Source organism: Anarhichas minor, unplaced genomic scaffold (genome assembly GCF_050575085.1).
Source record: "Anarhichas minor isolate MPS153535 unplaced genomic scaffold, ASM5057508v1 ptg000080l, whole genome shotgun sequence".
NCBI classification, from domain to species: Eukaryota; Metazoa; Chordata; class Actinopteri; order Perciformes; family Anarhichadidae; genus Anarhichas; species Anarhichas minor.
In genome coordinates this window covers 3,182,029-3,195,045 of record NW_027466526.1, presented here as the reverse complement: position 1 = coordinate 3,195,045, position 13,017 = coordinate 3,182,029, and the positions used below count along the sequence as shown (strand labels likewise).

General features: G+C 39.6%; 1 protein-coding gene across 2 annotated transcripts in view; it reads right to left on the bottom strand.

The window, feature by feature from the left end:
* dnah5 (dynein, axonemal, heavy chain 5) overlaps window positions 1-13,017 on the bottom strand; it is an 82,981-nt gene that overhangs the window by 25,586 nt on the left and 44,378 nt on the right. For both annotated transcript variants that reach the window (XM_076081385.1, XM_076081386.1), the window contains 8 exons: window positions 11,559-11,826; window positions 10,653-10,776; window positions 10,237-10,344; window positions 9,330-9,444; window positions 8,965-9,141; window positions 5,085-5,288; window positions 3,921-4,100; window positions 1,783-1,920 (listed from right to left, as the gene is read on the bottom strand). In XM_076081385.1, coding sequence (XP_075937500.1) covers window positions 1,783-1,920; window positions 3,921-4,100; window positions 5,085-5,288; window positions 8,965-9,141; window positions 9,330-9,444; window positions 10,237-10,344; window positions 10,653-10,776; window positions 11,559-11,826 — 1,314 coding nt within the window. The remainder of the gene's footprint in view (window positions 1-1,782; window positions 1,921-3,920; window positions 4,101-5,084; window positions 5,289-8,964; window positions 9,142-9,329; window positions 9,445-10,236; window positions 10,345-10,652; window positions 10,777-11,558; window positions 11,827-13,017) is intronic.

Sequence of the window (13,017 nt, the reverse complement as noted above, 5' to 3'; positions counted from 1 at the left end):
ATTAAAGTAATCATGTCTTTTGTGATTTGAGATGTTCTCTAATCCCAATGCATAGGACTCATCATAGGATCGCTGTTATAAAGCTCATGACAAATATAGTCATTTTTCTCTTTATCACTATTTGGGTTTCCTCCAGGTGCAACAGTCCAAACACATGCAGGTTAAGTGGGTTTGACCTCTGAATTGCAGTAGGTGTAGTATGTCATAGACAAGTGATATGCGCCCAACTTTCACCAAATGCATGCTGGGTTAGGCTTGCATAGGCTCAGGACCTCTGCAACCCCCACTGGATGGATGGACGTGTGTTGTCAGCATTTTTTTTTAAATTAATTAATTCATTTTTTAAAATGTATTATATCCCTTTAAGGGGGGAATTTGTCTCTGCATTTGACCCATCCCTGTATATAGGGAGCAGTCTGACTGTCCTAATTTGGACAGTCCTTTTTAGAGACATAGTAAGAGATAAACAGCAGCACCTTTAAGCCATTTATCTTTTATTCAGCTGCTCACAGGCAATTAAAAGGTTGTTTGCGAAAAAGCAATAATGTTCGTTTCCTCTGCTCTAGGCTTCTGCAGCGAGCCCTTCAATCTCGCTTTTGGCCCCTGGAGATGAAAAGCTCTGCGTCTTAATCACAAAATTATAAAAAGAGTCAACTTGGGCTGTCCAGATTTCCTAATCAGCGAGTGTTGATGCACAAACTGTTCCATTTACATGCGGTTGTTCATCACAGAACAGAGAGTGCGGATGATGAAAACCACACGCAGCAGACGGAATCATAAACCTGCACACACAATCAACAGTGTACCACTGGAGTGATGTACATTAATCTAAAAAGTGACACTTCCATAACTCAGGTTGAATCATTTTCTGTTTTTGTTGAAGGTGTTCCCAGGCTGTGCTTTGATAGACAGTCCATCTCTGTGATTCCAGTTTACTGGAAGAGGCAGCTCATTTGAAAAATAGCTGGAATATACTGTATTATAATTATGATGTTAAAACATCAATAGGAAGTTAAAGCTCTGTGAAAATTTTCTTCCCTACTTTCAAGAAACGCACCCTAGTAATAGTAGCTAATAGTAGGAGTATCAGTAGTAGTTAAGCAAGGCCATCCCACGTATTTCAATTTTCACGTTATATGTATTTTTTCATTCATTGACAAAATGTTTTAGCTTGTTTTTATGCATAAAATATACTGTACATGAAATATGTACAGTTGCTGTAAAAGGACACGAGTGAGCTGAATAAAGTATGAAATCTCATTGTTCCAGGAAATTATTTATGAAACAATAAGGCACAAAGACAGCTGTGTCAGCTATGTGAATTCAAACAATGATAAGCAACAGCAAATTCAGAAAGCCAGGCTCCAAACTGGTGATCTCATTGTCTAAGTAGTGCAATGTCATGCGTTATTAAAACTCTTCTAAGCAGGATTGATATTTTAATTCCCCGTTATATGACGGGCTTTAGTGGAATAGACTAACACTAGATGTCCAATTGTATGTTATCTGATGTTCTGGTTAATTAGTCTTAAAAGAGAAAGTCATAAATATGTCAGCCGTTTGTAGCTCATGCTTCAAGTATTTGTCACATTTTTCAAATAAAAAATAATGGCAAAAAGTTCCAGCTATCGAAGAGTCGGCACACTTTAAAGCATTCATCTCATTTCTGCTTTATATCACAAGATTGTTGTTTCAGAGGTCTTTTCAGCGCACACTGCTCCTATTTTTGCTTTGCAAACCGAATGATGTGTGTTTTCTTTGGAAGTAAGTAAAGCTATTGACCTGTTTCTCCATCATGGCCTTCTCATACTCCGCCTGTACCACATCCAGCTCTGCCTGCTTGGCATCAAGCTCAGCCTGAGCCTTCTCAAGGTCCACATTCGCTATGGTCAGAAGATTCTGCTGCACCACCAAGTTAGCCTAACAAACAAAGATGGAGAGAAAGAGGAATCTGTGATGTTTCTTTTGCACATTAAATGCCTTCAGGGGTCAGAGAGGGCTTAAAAAATGAGAGAGAGAGAGAGAGAGAGAGAGAGAGAGGCAGACCTTAGGCAAAAGAGAAGACAAACCAGAGAGCTAAGGAGGTAGGAGTGTGTGTTTTATTGGAAGAAATTAAAGTTTCTCCTATTTGGAGAGCAAAGGACCAGTGTTTGCATGAAACAAACTAAAAGGGATTAAAAAAAATGGTTTGGACATTTTGTGGCTCAAGTATTTCAGTGAGATTTTACAAGTGGTCTGTCTGTCTGTCTGTCCAGCTGTATCTGTCTACCAGTCAGCTTAAAGGAAAGCCACCCCTGAGCTGGAAGCCAGAAAATCAATTTGCCAGACAGTGTTTGATGTCGAAGCAAAAGATCAGGATCAAAGAGGAGAGGCAGGGAGTTCTCATGGAGGTTGTAGAGAATAAGAGAAAAAGACAGTGAGGGAGGGGATAAGGGAAAGACGGAGGTGAGATAGGGATTTGAAAAATGAAACCTGAGGTGAGCAGAGACATAAAGGTGCAGACAAGATGGAGAGAAGGGAATGTAGGGCAGAATAAGTAGGAAAATGAGACCTGGTAACAAGGGGGGAAGAAAATCAGGTACAAAAGAACAAGAGTAACAGAGGGGAAAGCAGAGGTGTTCATCCGTTTAGTTTTAGTAAACACAATCCAAAAGTATAACCGCATTCTGTGAGCTTTTTAAATGCTCGTTATGCATCGGACATCCACAGACTGCACTGGCAGGAAGACAAACTAGCTAAAGGATTTGGGACATTTGCATTAAATCACAGCGTTCAGAGAGCAGGCATGTGTATGTGCGCGGGGTGCCCTGGCTTATTAATCAAGGATTTTGTGTACAGAGTATTCTGCCTTGCTCCCTTCTGCTGTGTGTGTGTGTGAAATTAATAGATCCTTTGAAAATAAATAAATAGTTAATTAACTTATGCAGCTTGAATATAAAAAGAGTCAGCCACTTGGATGTAAACACAGCCGTTACTGTAGATGAAATCAGAATATCACTTTTCATTTAGTTGTAAAAAAGCAGATGAGTTTTCAAAGTCCATTCATTTAAATAAAATCACTAATTTGCTGATACGAGAACCAGATTTACAAATAATACGTTCAATTGAACATACAAAAAAACTGACAAGTATTAATTCAAAATAAATAACATTGATCTTAAAATCACTCGGCTGATGTTTTCACTCACACACATCAACCAGACTCCTGCTGCATATCTCCCTATAGGGTAATTAATATGTGCTTTCGGATTTGATCTTTATATCGCTCAGGACTTTACTTGGTGACTCTGGAACAATGACTCTCAAGACCAAGCTGTCTGCCTGGGGAGATCCACTTCTGGGTTTGTACTAACATGATTACATTCAAATAGGCCCTGGGAACTTGACTTAAAATGCACCCAATTTTTTATCGTTTTTATATAGACAGAAGCCCAAATCCCTCTCTGTCAGTCTGAAATGTGTGGGGTACTTCTATTGCCTACACCATCAGCAAATTGTTGCTGCTGCCAAAATGTGGGAATATGAATAAATCCTTTTCATATTAGAGACAGTCTGTGCTGTCTTTTGTAGCCTGGGGCTTTCCTGCAGAAAAAAAACAACCATTCTCCTTCACTGTCAGAGTTCCTTATTCATCAGAGTGTAAGACCGTGGACATTTCGCAGGGAGTTTCTGCACAAGTGTGAGCGCACTGCTGTTATGTTTGTTGGGGTGATAATGACGGGTGCATCATAACGTGTGTTTGCAATTAGAAATTTAAGAGGATGACGTGTATGTTTTAAGACTTCATTTCAATTGAACTTGCCTTGATGTATTATCTTTAGTGTCACGTACAGTACTGTCTACAAACAAAAGTACTGTTTCACCTTTCTGCTGCACCAAGGAACCACTGTGAAGGATCTATTAGGCTGTACTGTCTTTACCTTCAAGGGTAAGACCTCCTTGTTGATGGAGAAGAAGGAGGCCATAGCTTTTGTCCAGGATGCAAGGCCGGCCACATTGCCACACACCCTCTTGGCGGTTTCAATGTTGTAGTCGTGCATGTCAAAATAGGGCAGCAGCAGCTCCACCATTTCCTCATTAATGGAGTCTTTGGGGAATTGCTGCAAGGCAGGGGGAAAGAGAGGTGGTGGTGGTGGGGGGGAGAGACTTATTTATTGTCGGTACGCACAGAATACAAACATTAACCAAACAACCAACTCATAAAAAAGTACTGTAATAAGAGCCTTTGATACTTAAAAACAGAGAAACTATATCCTATACACTATAGGGGAAAAAGGAGAAACATTATAAATGGAACTGTGATGATTGGGTAAAGGCAGGAAGCAAAGGAGGTGGTGAAAGTTGAAGAGGAAATGAAAGGAGAAAAGCAAAGATGGATGGGAGACAGAGACAAAAAAGGAAAAAGACAAGGCAGGGAAGCTCAAAAGCAGAATGAGGGCAAATCGAAGAAGCGCACAACACAGAAGAGAAAAAAGGATTGTGCAAAAAGATAACAGAGGTGCATCGGGTAAGATAAAAGACATGGTGTAGTTGAGTGACGAGAAAGATGAGATGGAAAAAACCGAAAAGGCAGTGAGAGAGATGAGTACACATCAAAATGTAACAATGAGAGAGGAGTAAAAGTGGAACAAGTAAATCTAAGAAAGTTGTACACTAGGATGTTATTGAAGCTTCGACAACAGATTTGTGCTGCATTTGTTTTGATAAACTTCCACCAACATTAAATCAGAAACCATTTATTGCCAATGTATGTTGCACATACAAGGAATTTGTCATGGCGGGTGGTGCATAACAAACAACAATCAACACAGTGCAAGGAATAGAAACATGTTAAACTTTGTCTTTGTATATTTTCTGACTTAAAACTTAAAATCCATTTTTGTGGAAGAGCAGGAAAACCCCTTTCTATGTTCCTTTGAGCTGGGTCTAGTCCTTCAGTAATGCATGTACAATGTGCCTTTATTCACGTTGAACATTAATAATTCTGTAGGCTACGCAGAATATCTCATCTCATACGTGAGCAGGCCTTCTGCAGCATCTGCACCTTACTTCAATCTGTATGAATCTGATATGAGCGGTTGTACCTGCAGGCTGCCCAGGAAGTTTCCAGCTGTCATGAGTTTTAGAGACTCCTGCCAGGACGGCGTGTTGCAGTTCTTCTCCGGGTCCATCTTCACTGTGTTGACCCGCCTCTGGAAGAGCAGCAGCACGCAGTCCATGATCCGCATGATGAGGTGGGGGGGGCGACCAAGTGTTCGTACAGTGGCAATGTCTGATGGCTTGATTGTCTGAGTGGGTACAGAAAAAAAGACATATAGGGGATTTTAGTGGGGAACATATTGGATGTATACAGGATACTCTATAAGGTGAGACAGTTGACGGAGATGAGAGCAAAGGATAAAGTACTTTATCTTTCTTTGACAGTACGTGTATAGGGAATTGCACATAATGCTGCAGGTTGAGAATATAAAACAGAGGGAGTGTACAGAGAAAATACAACTTGACAATGAGAGACATATTGAAAACTGTAAGTAGAAACTCCAACAGTTCTGCAGAGAATTACTTCAAGGGAGTGATTTAAATGAGAGGCAGCAGGAGAGTAAAGCAAATGCTCCAGTGGGAGTTGTTTGGCTGCTTCATCAGGCCCCCTGCCCGCTCGTCTCATCTCTTCTCCTTCTTGCACTTTCCTTGTTTCTGCTCTCACTTCCCTGCTCCATTTCCACTCTATCAGCCCAAGCGTGGTGTGAATCTCCCACCAGCCAGCAGACACAATTTTTCATAAACAATATATATATATATTTTGTTTTACTTGGCATTCTGTATTAAGTACAGTAATTACAAAATAATGTCACCCTTTGGATCACTCACTTGTTTTTCTCCTTGCAACCTAGTCACAGTATTTTAACATGAAAGTAAAGTATTTAATACTGTGTCATGCAACAGCACTGATCTCTCCAAGCTCATATAACTAATGTCATAGCATGACTATTCTAACGATATATTTTATCTGGTTCTTTAGACAAGTCAAAGCTGGGCCTACAGTGTGTTAATATGATAACTGTTCCATACAATCAATAAATGGATAATCTTTTAATATTTGTTATGTCATATATCAAAAGAATACAATGAAAGCAATCCAAATGAAACCATGTTATTCCTGAATCTATCGAGACAGGCTGAGCTGCAGTGGTCTCACCCTGCCTGCAGAAGGATCACGCGGATCACTGTTCTTCAAGAAAAAGAAGAATAACTTCCACAACGTGCTCTTTTAATTGAGTCCACTCGTTGTTTCCCCCGCTGCTGAGGATCAGCTGCCGTTAACCCGCCGACAAGTGTAACAAGGGCCCTCTTACTGTCTGAGCTTGAAGCAACTCTGCCAGACACACCAACGGACTAAAACAGGCTCTTGTCTGGGCAGGGATAGGTTAATGATAGTGTTTTTACTGTCAGCTTTACTGTTTGTTGTGAATTTAAATGGCTGCAGAGTCCTGTTTAATGCTGTGTGGAGACTACTTTAATTATTGTGCTTGCTGCTTGTGTCTGTGTTCAACATGTTACATTTATTGTGCCGTCCCACATCGATGGCCCCTGCTATGGTTAGTTTCTACTACCACATGTAAAGCCAGTGAGCAGCATTTTATCAGTTAAAGGAGCAGTGCCACGACCAAGGAACAAGAGTTTATCTGCTGGGTCTGTATCTGAGCAATAAATGAACAGCTGTTATGTCTTTATGCGGCAGTTAGGATTCTCTTTGCTTTCAGCGCTTTCCTTTCTACTTTACTAACCCACACCTACACACACACACACACACCCGTACACGCTCCCATGTGTGTCCACACACACCTCATTAGCACAGATAGCGTGGTAGCATAACTCAGCTTTGCTCCACGTCCTTGTGTTATCACAGACGTTGAAACCACATCCTCCATTGTTATCATTCATATCATATTTTTGTAATCATTCATATCATATTATCTTATTGTCATCAGGAAGTCTCACGTGACGAAGCCACTCACACTCACAACACTCCTTTTTGAGACCGTAACGGTTTGGTTATTGGTCCCTGATCCCAGGGCAGTCCTCGTTATTAATTATGAAATGAATAACGCTTATTAAAATTGCCCTGTTATTAAATGCCTCAATGTGAAGAAGCCTCTCGAATGAGGCAAAGACAGAATGCTTAAGGATTGCCTGCTTGGAAAAAGGTTTGCATCCGCACCAGCAAGATTATTTTGCCCTCTCATAGGAGATCTGTATGCTACCATCTACCCAGGAGGACAGCTTTAATTACAATGCAGCTCCAGCCCCCAGAGCATCATGCTAACTTTAGAAACACCTGCTCTTACGCACGTATACACAAACAGGGTGGGAAGGCTGTAGGGAAAACCTGCATGTGGCTACATACAGCAAGTCACAGTGTGCTTCAAGTGATACCCTGAAGCAACACAACGTGAGAGAAAGAAGAATATTGTTAAGGGAGACATTAAGTCACACAGAGGGGCACAATAAACGGCTCCACCACACAGTTTACTGACAGTTTCTAAACCTTTAGGTTTCTAAAAATCTTTTAGGGCAAACTTATGCTTGGAAAAGCAATATACAGGGGCAGCAGAGGATGTCATGAGCAGCATGTATGATACAGTAGGCTGGAATGAAATTGGGTAAGGAACATGAAACCAATAAAACCAAACAAATGTATTCATATTGTTCATAGGAACATATCAATACTCTGGACATTTCATTTTTTTAACTAAAATACATATTTTAAAAATGTGTTAATTATCTTGATGATTAGGCTCAAAGGAAAAATTACAGAGCATGTGCTAATAGAAACTTGTATCTCTTTTGATTCATGAAATTTCCCTGTGGAGACATGACGCTTCTGTCCTGGCCCCACAGTGGTGGAATGAACTCCCCACTGATGTCAGGACAGCAGAGTCGCTGCCCATCTTTCGGCGCAGGCTGAAAACTCACCTCTTCAAGAAGTACTACCCTGAGCCTTCCACTTAGCACTTATTGTATTCATACTAGTTTGTTGCACTTATTGTATTCGTATTAGTTTGTTTCTGCACTGTACGTTGGCTCTGGTTTATGCTCTTAGATGCTTGTTTAAAAAAGGAGATGCACTTATGACTTCTGGTGAGTAGTTCTCTTGAATACCTATGTTGAATACACTTATTGTAAGTCGCTTTGGATAAAAGCGTCTGCTAAATGACTAACGTAATGTAATGCTTCGATCCAGTTATAGTCCCCCCCCCCCCACATAAAGGAGTCCTTGATTATTGAAAACATTTTGTATTTTGTGGATCATGCATCTGTCACAAGTCAAGTCAACTTTAATCACAGCTAATCTGAAGTCTTTTACATGAAAGTAATGGGCAATGATAAAATATATGATGGACAGAGAATAAAAAACCAGGAAAAGATGCACAAAAAGTCATACTCCCACCAGCATGCATGCAGTCAAGACAAGAAATCAAATAAAGCTAAAAGGCAGTGACTTAACATGTGTTTTAAGTTGATTATTACAAATATTAATAGACTTGGATAATCAATTATTAAAATGTAGAGAGCATCACAAATTTGGTGCAGCTACTAAAAAACCTCTGGGTGTAAAGTTGTACAGTATTGGGATAGGAGCTCATGCAGTGCTTTGTAGACGGTGGTATTTTAAATGAATCTCTAAAAGCAACTGAGGTAACAGTGTTTTAATAGTTAACAGTAACACTCTTGTTAATAGCAGCATTCTGGAGCAGCTGGAGGCAAGACAAAGATGCATCCGTGCATTTACAGAGTTGAGAAGATATAACTGGTATAAATACTTTGTGTGGGCGGTTCATCATTTTCTAATTCATGTTTTTACTTATAAATCAAGTTTGGAAATCCCAAATATGTCCACCTGAGGGAGATAGAAATATTGATTATATGGTTCCCAGGTTTCTCCTTGCTCTTAAGTCCCCATACCTTTAGTGCAGCCTCTGCTTCCTGAAGCGCTGGACGGGCAGCTTCAAGTTTCTCCTCAGCGATGGCCTTGTCAGCTGAGATGCTGTCTACAATGGCCTGGGCCTTGTCCTTCACTTTCTGCACCTCCACCTTCACTCGCTCTGCTGCCTGGGCTTTTACTGTCACCTCCTTCAATACCTGGGTGTATGTACAAGAAACAAACAAGGCCGTGAGTCAATACAATCTCAACCTTTATCAGTCCTTCAATATCAACTAAACAAAAATCAGTGAAACTTTATTCGTGAAAAATGTAGCCATCTACTTATTCCTTCATTTTTCTGAAGCACATAAATACAAAGAAAAACCCTCTCCTGGCTGAAACCTACCATATCAGCCTTGTCATTGGCAACCTGTAGCTCCTTTTCTTTCACCTCCAGCTCTTTGCTTAGTGCTGCTACAGACTCTGATGCCTCCTTCAGCTTCTTGAGACCAGTGTTCATCCTAAAAAGGTGAAGTATTAAACATATTCAGGTCAGCCACATGCAATTCCAGCATATATCTTGGACCTTGCTATCTATCCTACACCTGAGATCCTGTTTGTTTTAAATACCCACAAACTTTCAAGATGAACTAACTGCATGACATTCTGACAGAATTGTTGATCCACTGGGCACCAGGTGGTGGAAATACTTGTACATTCTTTAACAGGAAAACAGCTTTCATCCTTGGTCTGACCAAAGTTCAAAATGTCACGACATCCCTTCAACACCTGCCAATAGATTTTTAGAGGCTGAATTCTAATGTTCTGGATTTGGCCCCTTTGATGACAGCTTAATTCATCAAAGGGCTTAATTCATTAGGATACTGATCATCCATCACTTTCAGGGCCATGAGGGAGTTGATAATTATTGAATCGGATTGAAAGATTAAATTCAATCTGTGACACTGTCCCTTGAAAATCTACCTGTGAGAAGAGCAATTATTTTTCAGGAAATGCACTTATCATGCCTAATATTGATGTCCACTTATGATTGTCCACTCATCGTGACTAAGAGGAACACTCAACTACAGATTAAAGATTGAACAACTTTATCAATCTACCATGATTTTAAAGACGAGGCTTACACAGACCGACCCTCACTAATTGTAAGAGACATCGACAATATGCAGCAATATGAGGTATTGATTCTAAGGTGGAACGAAAGCCATCTTGTATTCTTGTGTTACAGTATATGTTAACATTGTAAGTACAATAGTAACAAATATCAAACTTAATCCTGTAAATCTGATTACCTTTTGGCCAGGGTCTGGACTTCAGTCCTCTTCTCCTTATAGATGGTCTTGTAGCCCTGAATGAAGGACAGGTAGGACTTAGGTGTGACGTGAGTGGAACGTCGGTATCTAGAATTAAATTAGATTACAATAGGTTAATTTCATGTCGTATTAAAAAGCAGGAGAATAATTTGCACAATGTTTTGTACTTAGATCCACATTTAGTAGAACTTTTATTCTATAAAATTAAGGCTGACCACAAACAGCAATATATATACAGTATATGTATACGTATATATTTATTTTTTTGTGTATATTTGGATTTCTATTACTAACTATAATTATCCAACTGTTGAACATAACTAGACTAACATTTTGTTCAAGGGTGGAGTGCTGCCTTAGTGGAGACGGAGAGGCAGTTTAACAAAATGCTGTACCTCTGGAAGTAGTCCACACACTTCTCTGCCACGCCATCCTGGAAAGAACCCATGCACTGGACTACCTCACTTTTAACCTGGGGTGAGCAGTCAATGTCATAGACTGACAGGAAGTGATCCGAAACTGAAAGACAAATAGATTGAGGAGGAAGAATAAGAGAGAGCAGATTTAAGCGGAGTGAAGAGTGGATAACGGTTATTGAAACCAGATTGGCAATTGTTGATATAAATATGTTTCTTTACTGCTTCATACTATGACATGCTATAACAAATTCAAATTGATTGTTTTCCATTCAAGAATGACAGCGTTAATGCATGGGACATCATGGATTATTGGTTACGTGCATGACTATGTCATCCGTTTTATTCTTCTGACTGACTAAAGAAAATATGGAATGGAAATTCAGAAAGAGAAGGAAAACATCAGGGAATAACTGAAAAATATGCTGGAAGATAGTGTTTTTACAGGACAAAATAAGCATAACGGATTGTAAATATTTGAAAGAATTAAGACTTGTGATATTTGTCTGTGTACAATTTTTTTTAAATTACGATCTATATATGCATCAGTTGAAGGCATTTCTAAGCAACATTCTGATGCAGCGCCTATAAGATTAATGAAAGACATTAAAAATAGACAAATGATGGATGAGGAAATAATAGCAGTAAATCCCAGCAGCAGGACTAAAGTTGTCTAACAAAGCCAATTATAAAAATTCTAATGTGTTCTGAATTTCCGTTAATAGAAAGCACATGGGACACATCGAACAAGCTGACTGTGTTGTGATCTGATTTTACAGTATTAAGAAAAATATCAGCTGCCACTCTAAATAGATAAGGGATATATTATTAATGGGAAACAAATGATACCATTAGATAAGTAGATCACATCGATATAACATATACCTGCAACAAGAGCATCTTTTGGCCACCGGCTGAACCAGTCCATGGTGCAACCAGATATCAATGCAGGAAACTTTAACGCCCGGTTGCGAAACTTTTCCCCAACGGGCGAGAAGCACAGAACAACATGGAGATTATGTCGGACACGTGACATGAAGTACTTATACAGGTTTTCATTGGTCGGCGGTCGCCTGGGAAACTCCCGCTTCATAACAGGAATGAGATCACTGAGGATCTCGTCAATCTCATCACGAGCGAACAAATTGGACACCTGAGGATAGAAACAAACACACACACACACACACACGTTAATGTCAAATTACATGATCTATCCATCTTTAAGAGATAATGAGATTGGTTGTGTGTGTGTGTGTGTGTGTGTGTGTGTGTGTGTGTGTGTGTGTGCGTGTGAGTGCATGCCTGCGTGTTTGTGCATCTCTTTGTCCGTCCACGGCTAATCTTGCATACTGCTGCACCAAACCTATAATATTATAGGTGCTTTATAGCTGCAACCATAAGGTTTTGTGGTTTCATTGACTCAAACTTTCTTAAAACACATTTTATTGCCTGTTTGATACTATCATTGATTGACTGCTGATTCCTCACTCACTATTCTTTATCAAGTGGGATACAGTAAGGGAAAACAGTTTGCCTGATTTTATTGTTTTGGAAGGCGTGTTAAGATATTAGCTATCAGATAGCAGCTAACAGAACTTCACACACATCTGACTGCATCGCCGCCATACGGCTGCTGCTTTGCGGACAGAGACACTGGCGGGAAACGGTTTGCTCACTTTTATTGTTTTGAACGATGTTTGGCTATTTGCTGAAGGAAGTACACACACTACTGACTGAATGCTGTGATTGTCAAAACACGGGGATACATCGCCACACAATTTCCAATGTATTCTCTCAGCACTCTAATCTATCAAAGGTATTATATTTTAGGATGGCAAATTATTATTTAATCCGATCTAGGATTTCCCATGCAAAACCTTTTAGCCAGATTTTCAAATATTAATCTGTACTTGAGGCCTATGGAGACAATTGGTGACAAACAGAAATTCAAGGAAGCATATCTGAGAAAAAGCCTTCCAAAATATTAACAGTAATAGGAAAAGGTAAACATCTGTAGTTTAGCATTATTCAGGCATTGATTGCTTATGAATTCGAAGGCAAGATTTCCTCAGAATTAACACCTTGAAATAGTGCTTTAACATTCCAACTTCTCCCTCTAACTTCTGTCAACTTTGGCATTTGTTCGGATCTCTTTATTTCCTCTGACCCTTTTCCCTTCATCATGTTTACAGTAAAGCAGTGTATCTAATTTATTTTCATTTAAGATAGTTAGATTTTAACTGACATTGGAAGTTGATTTTAATTCACTTCTGGACATGTCTTACATTTTCTTTGTTATTCTTTTTATCCTCTACATACTGCCTTAGCCTGGTGTTGAGGAATG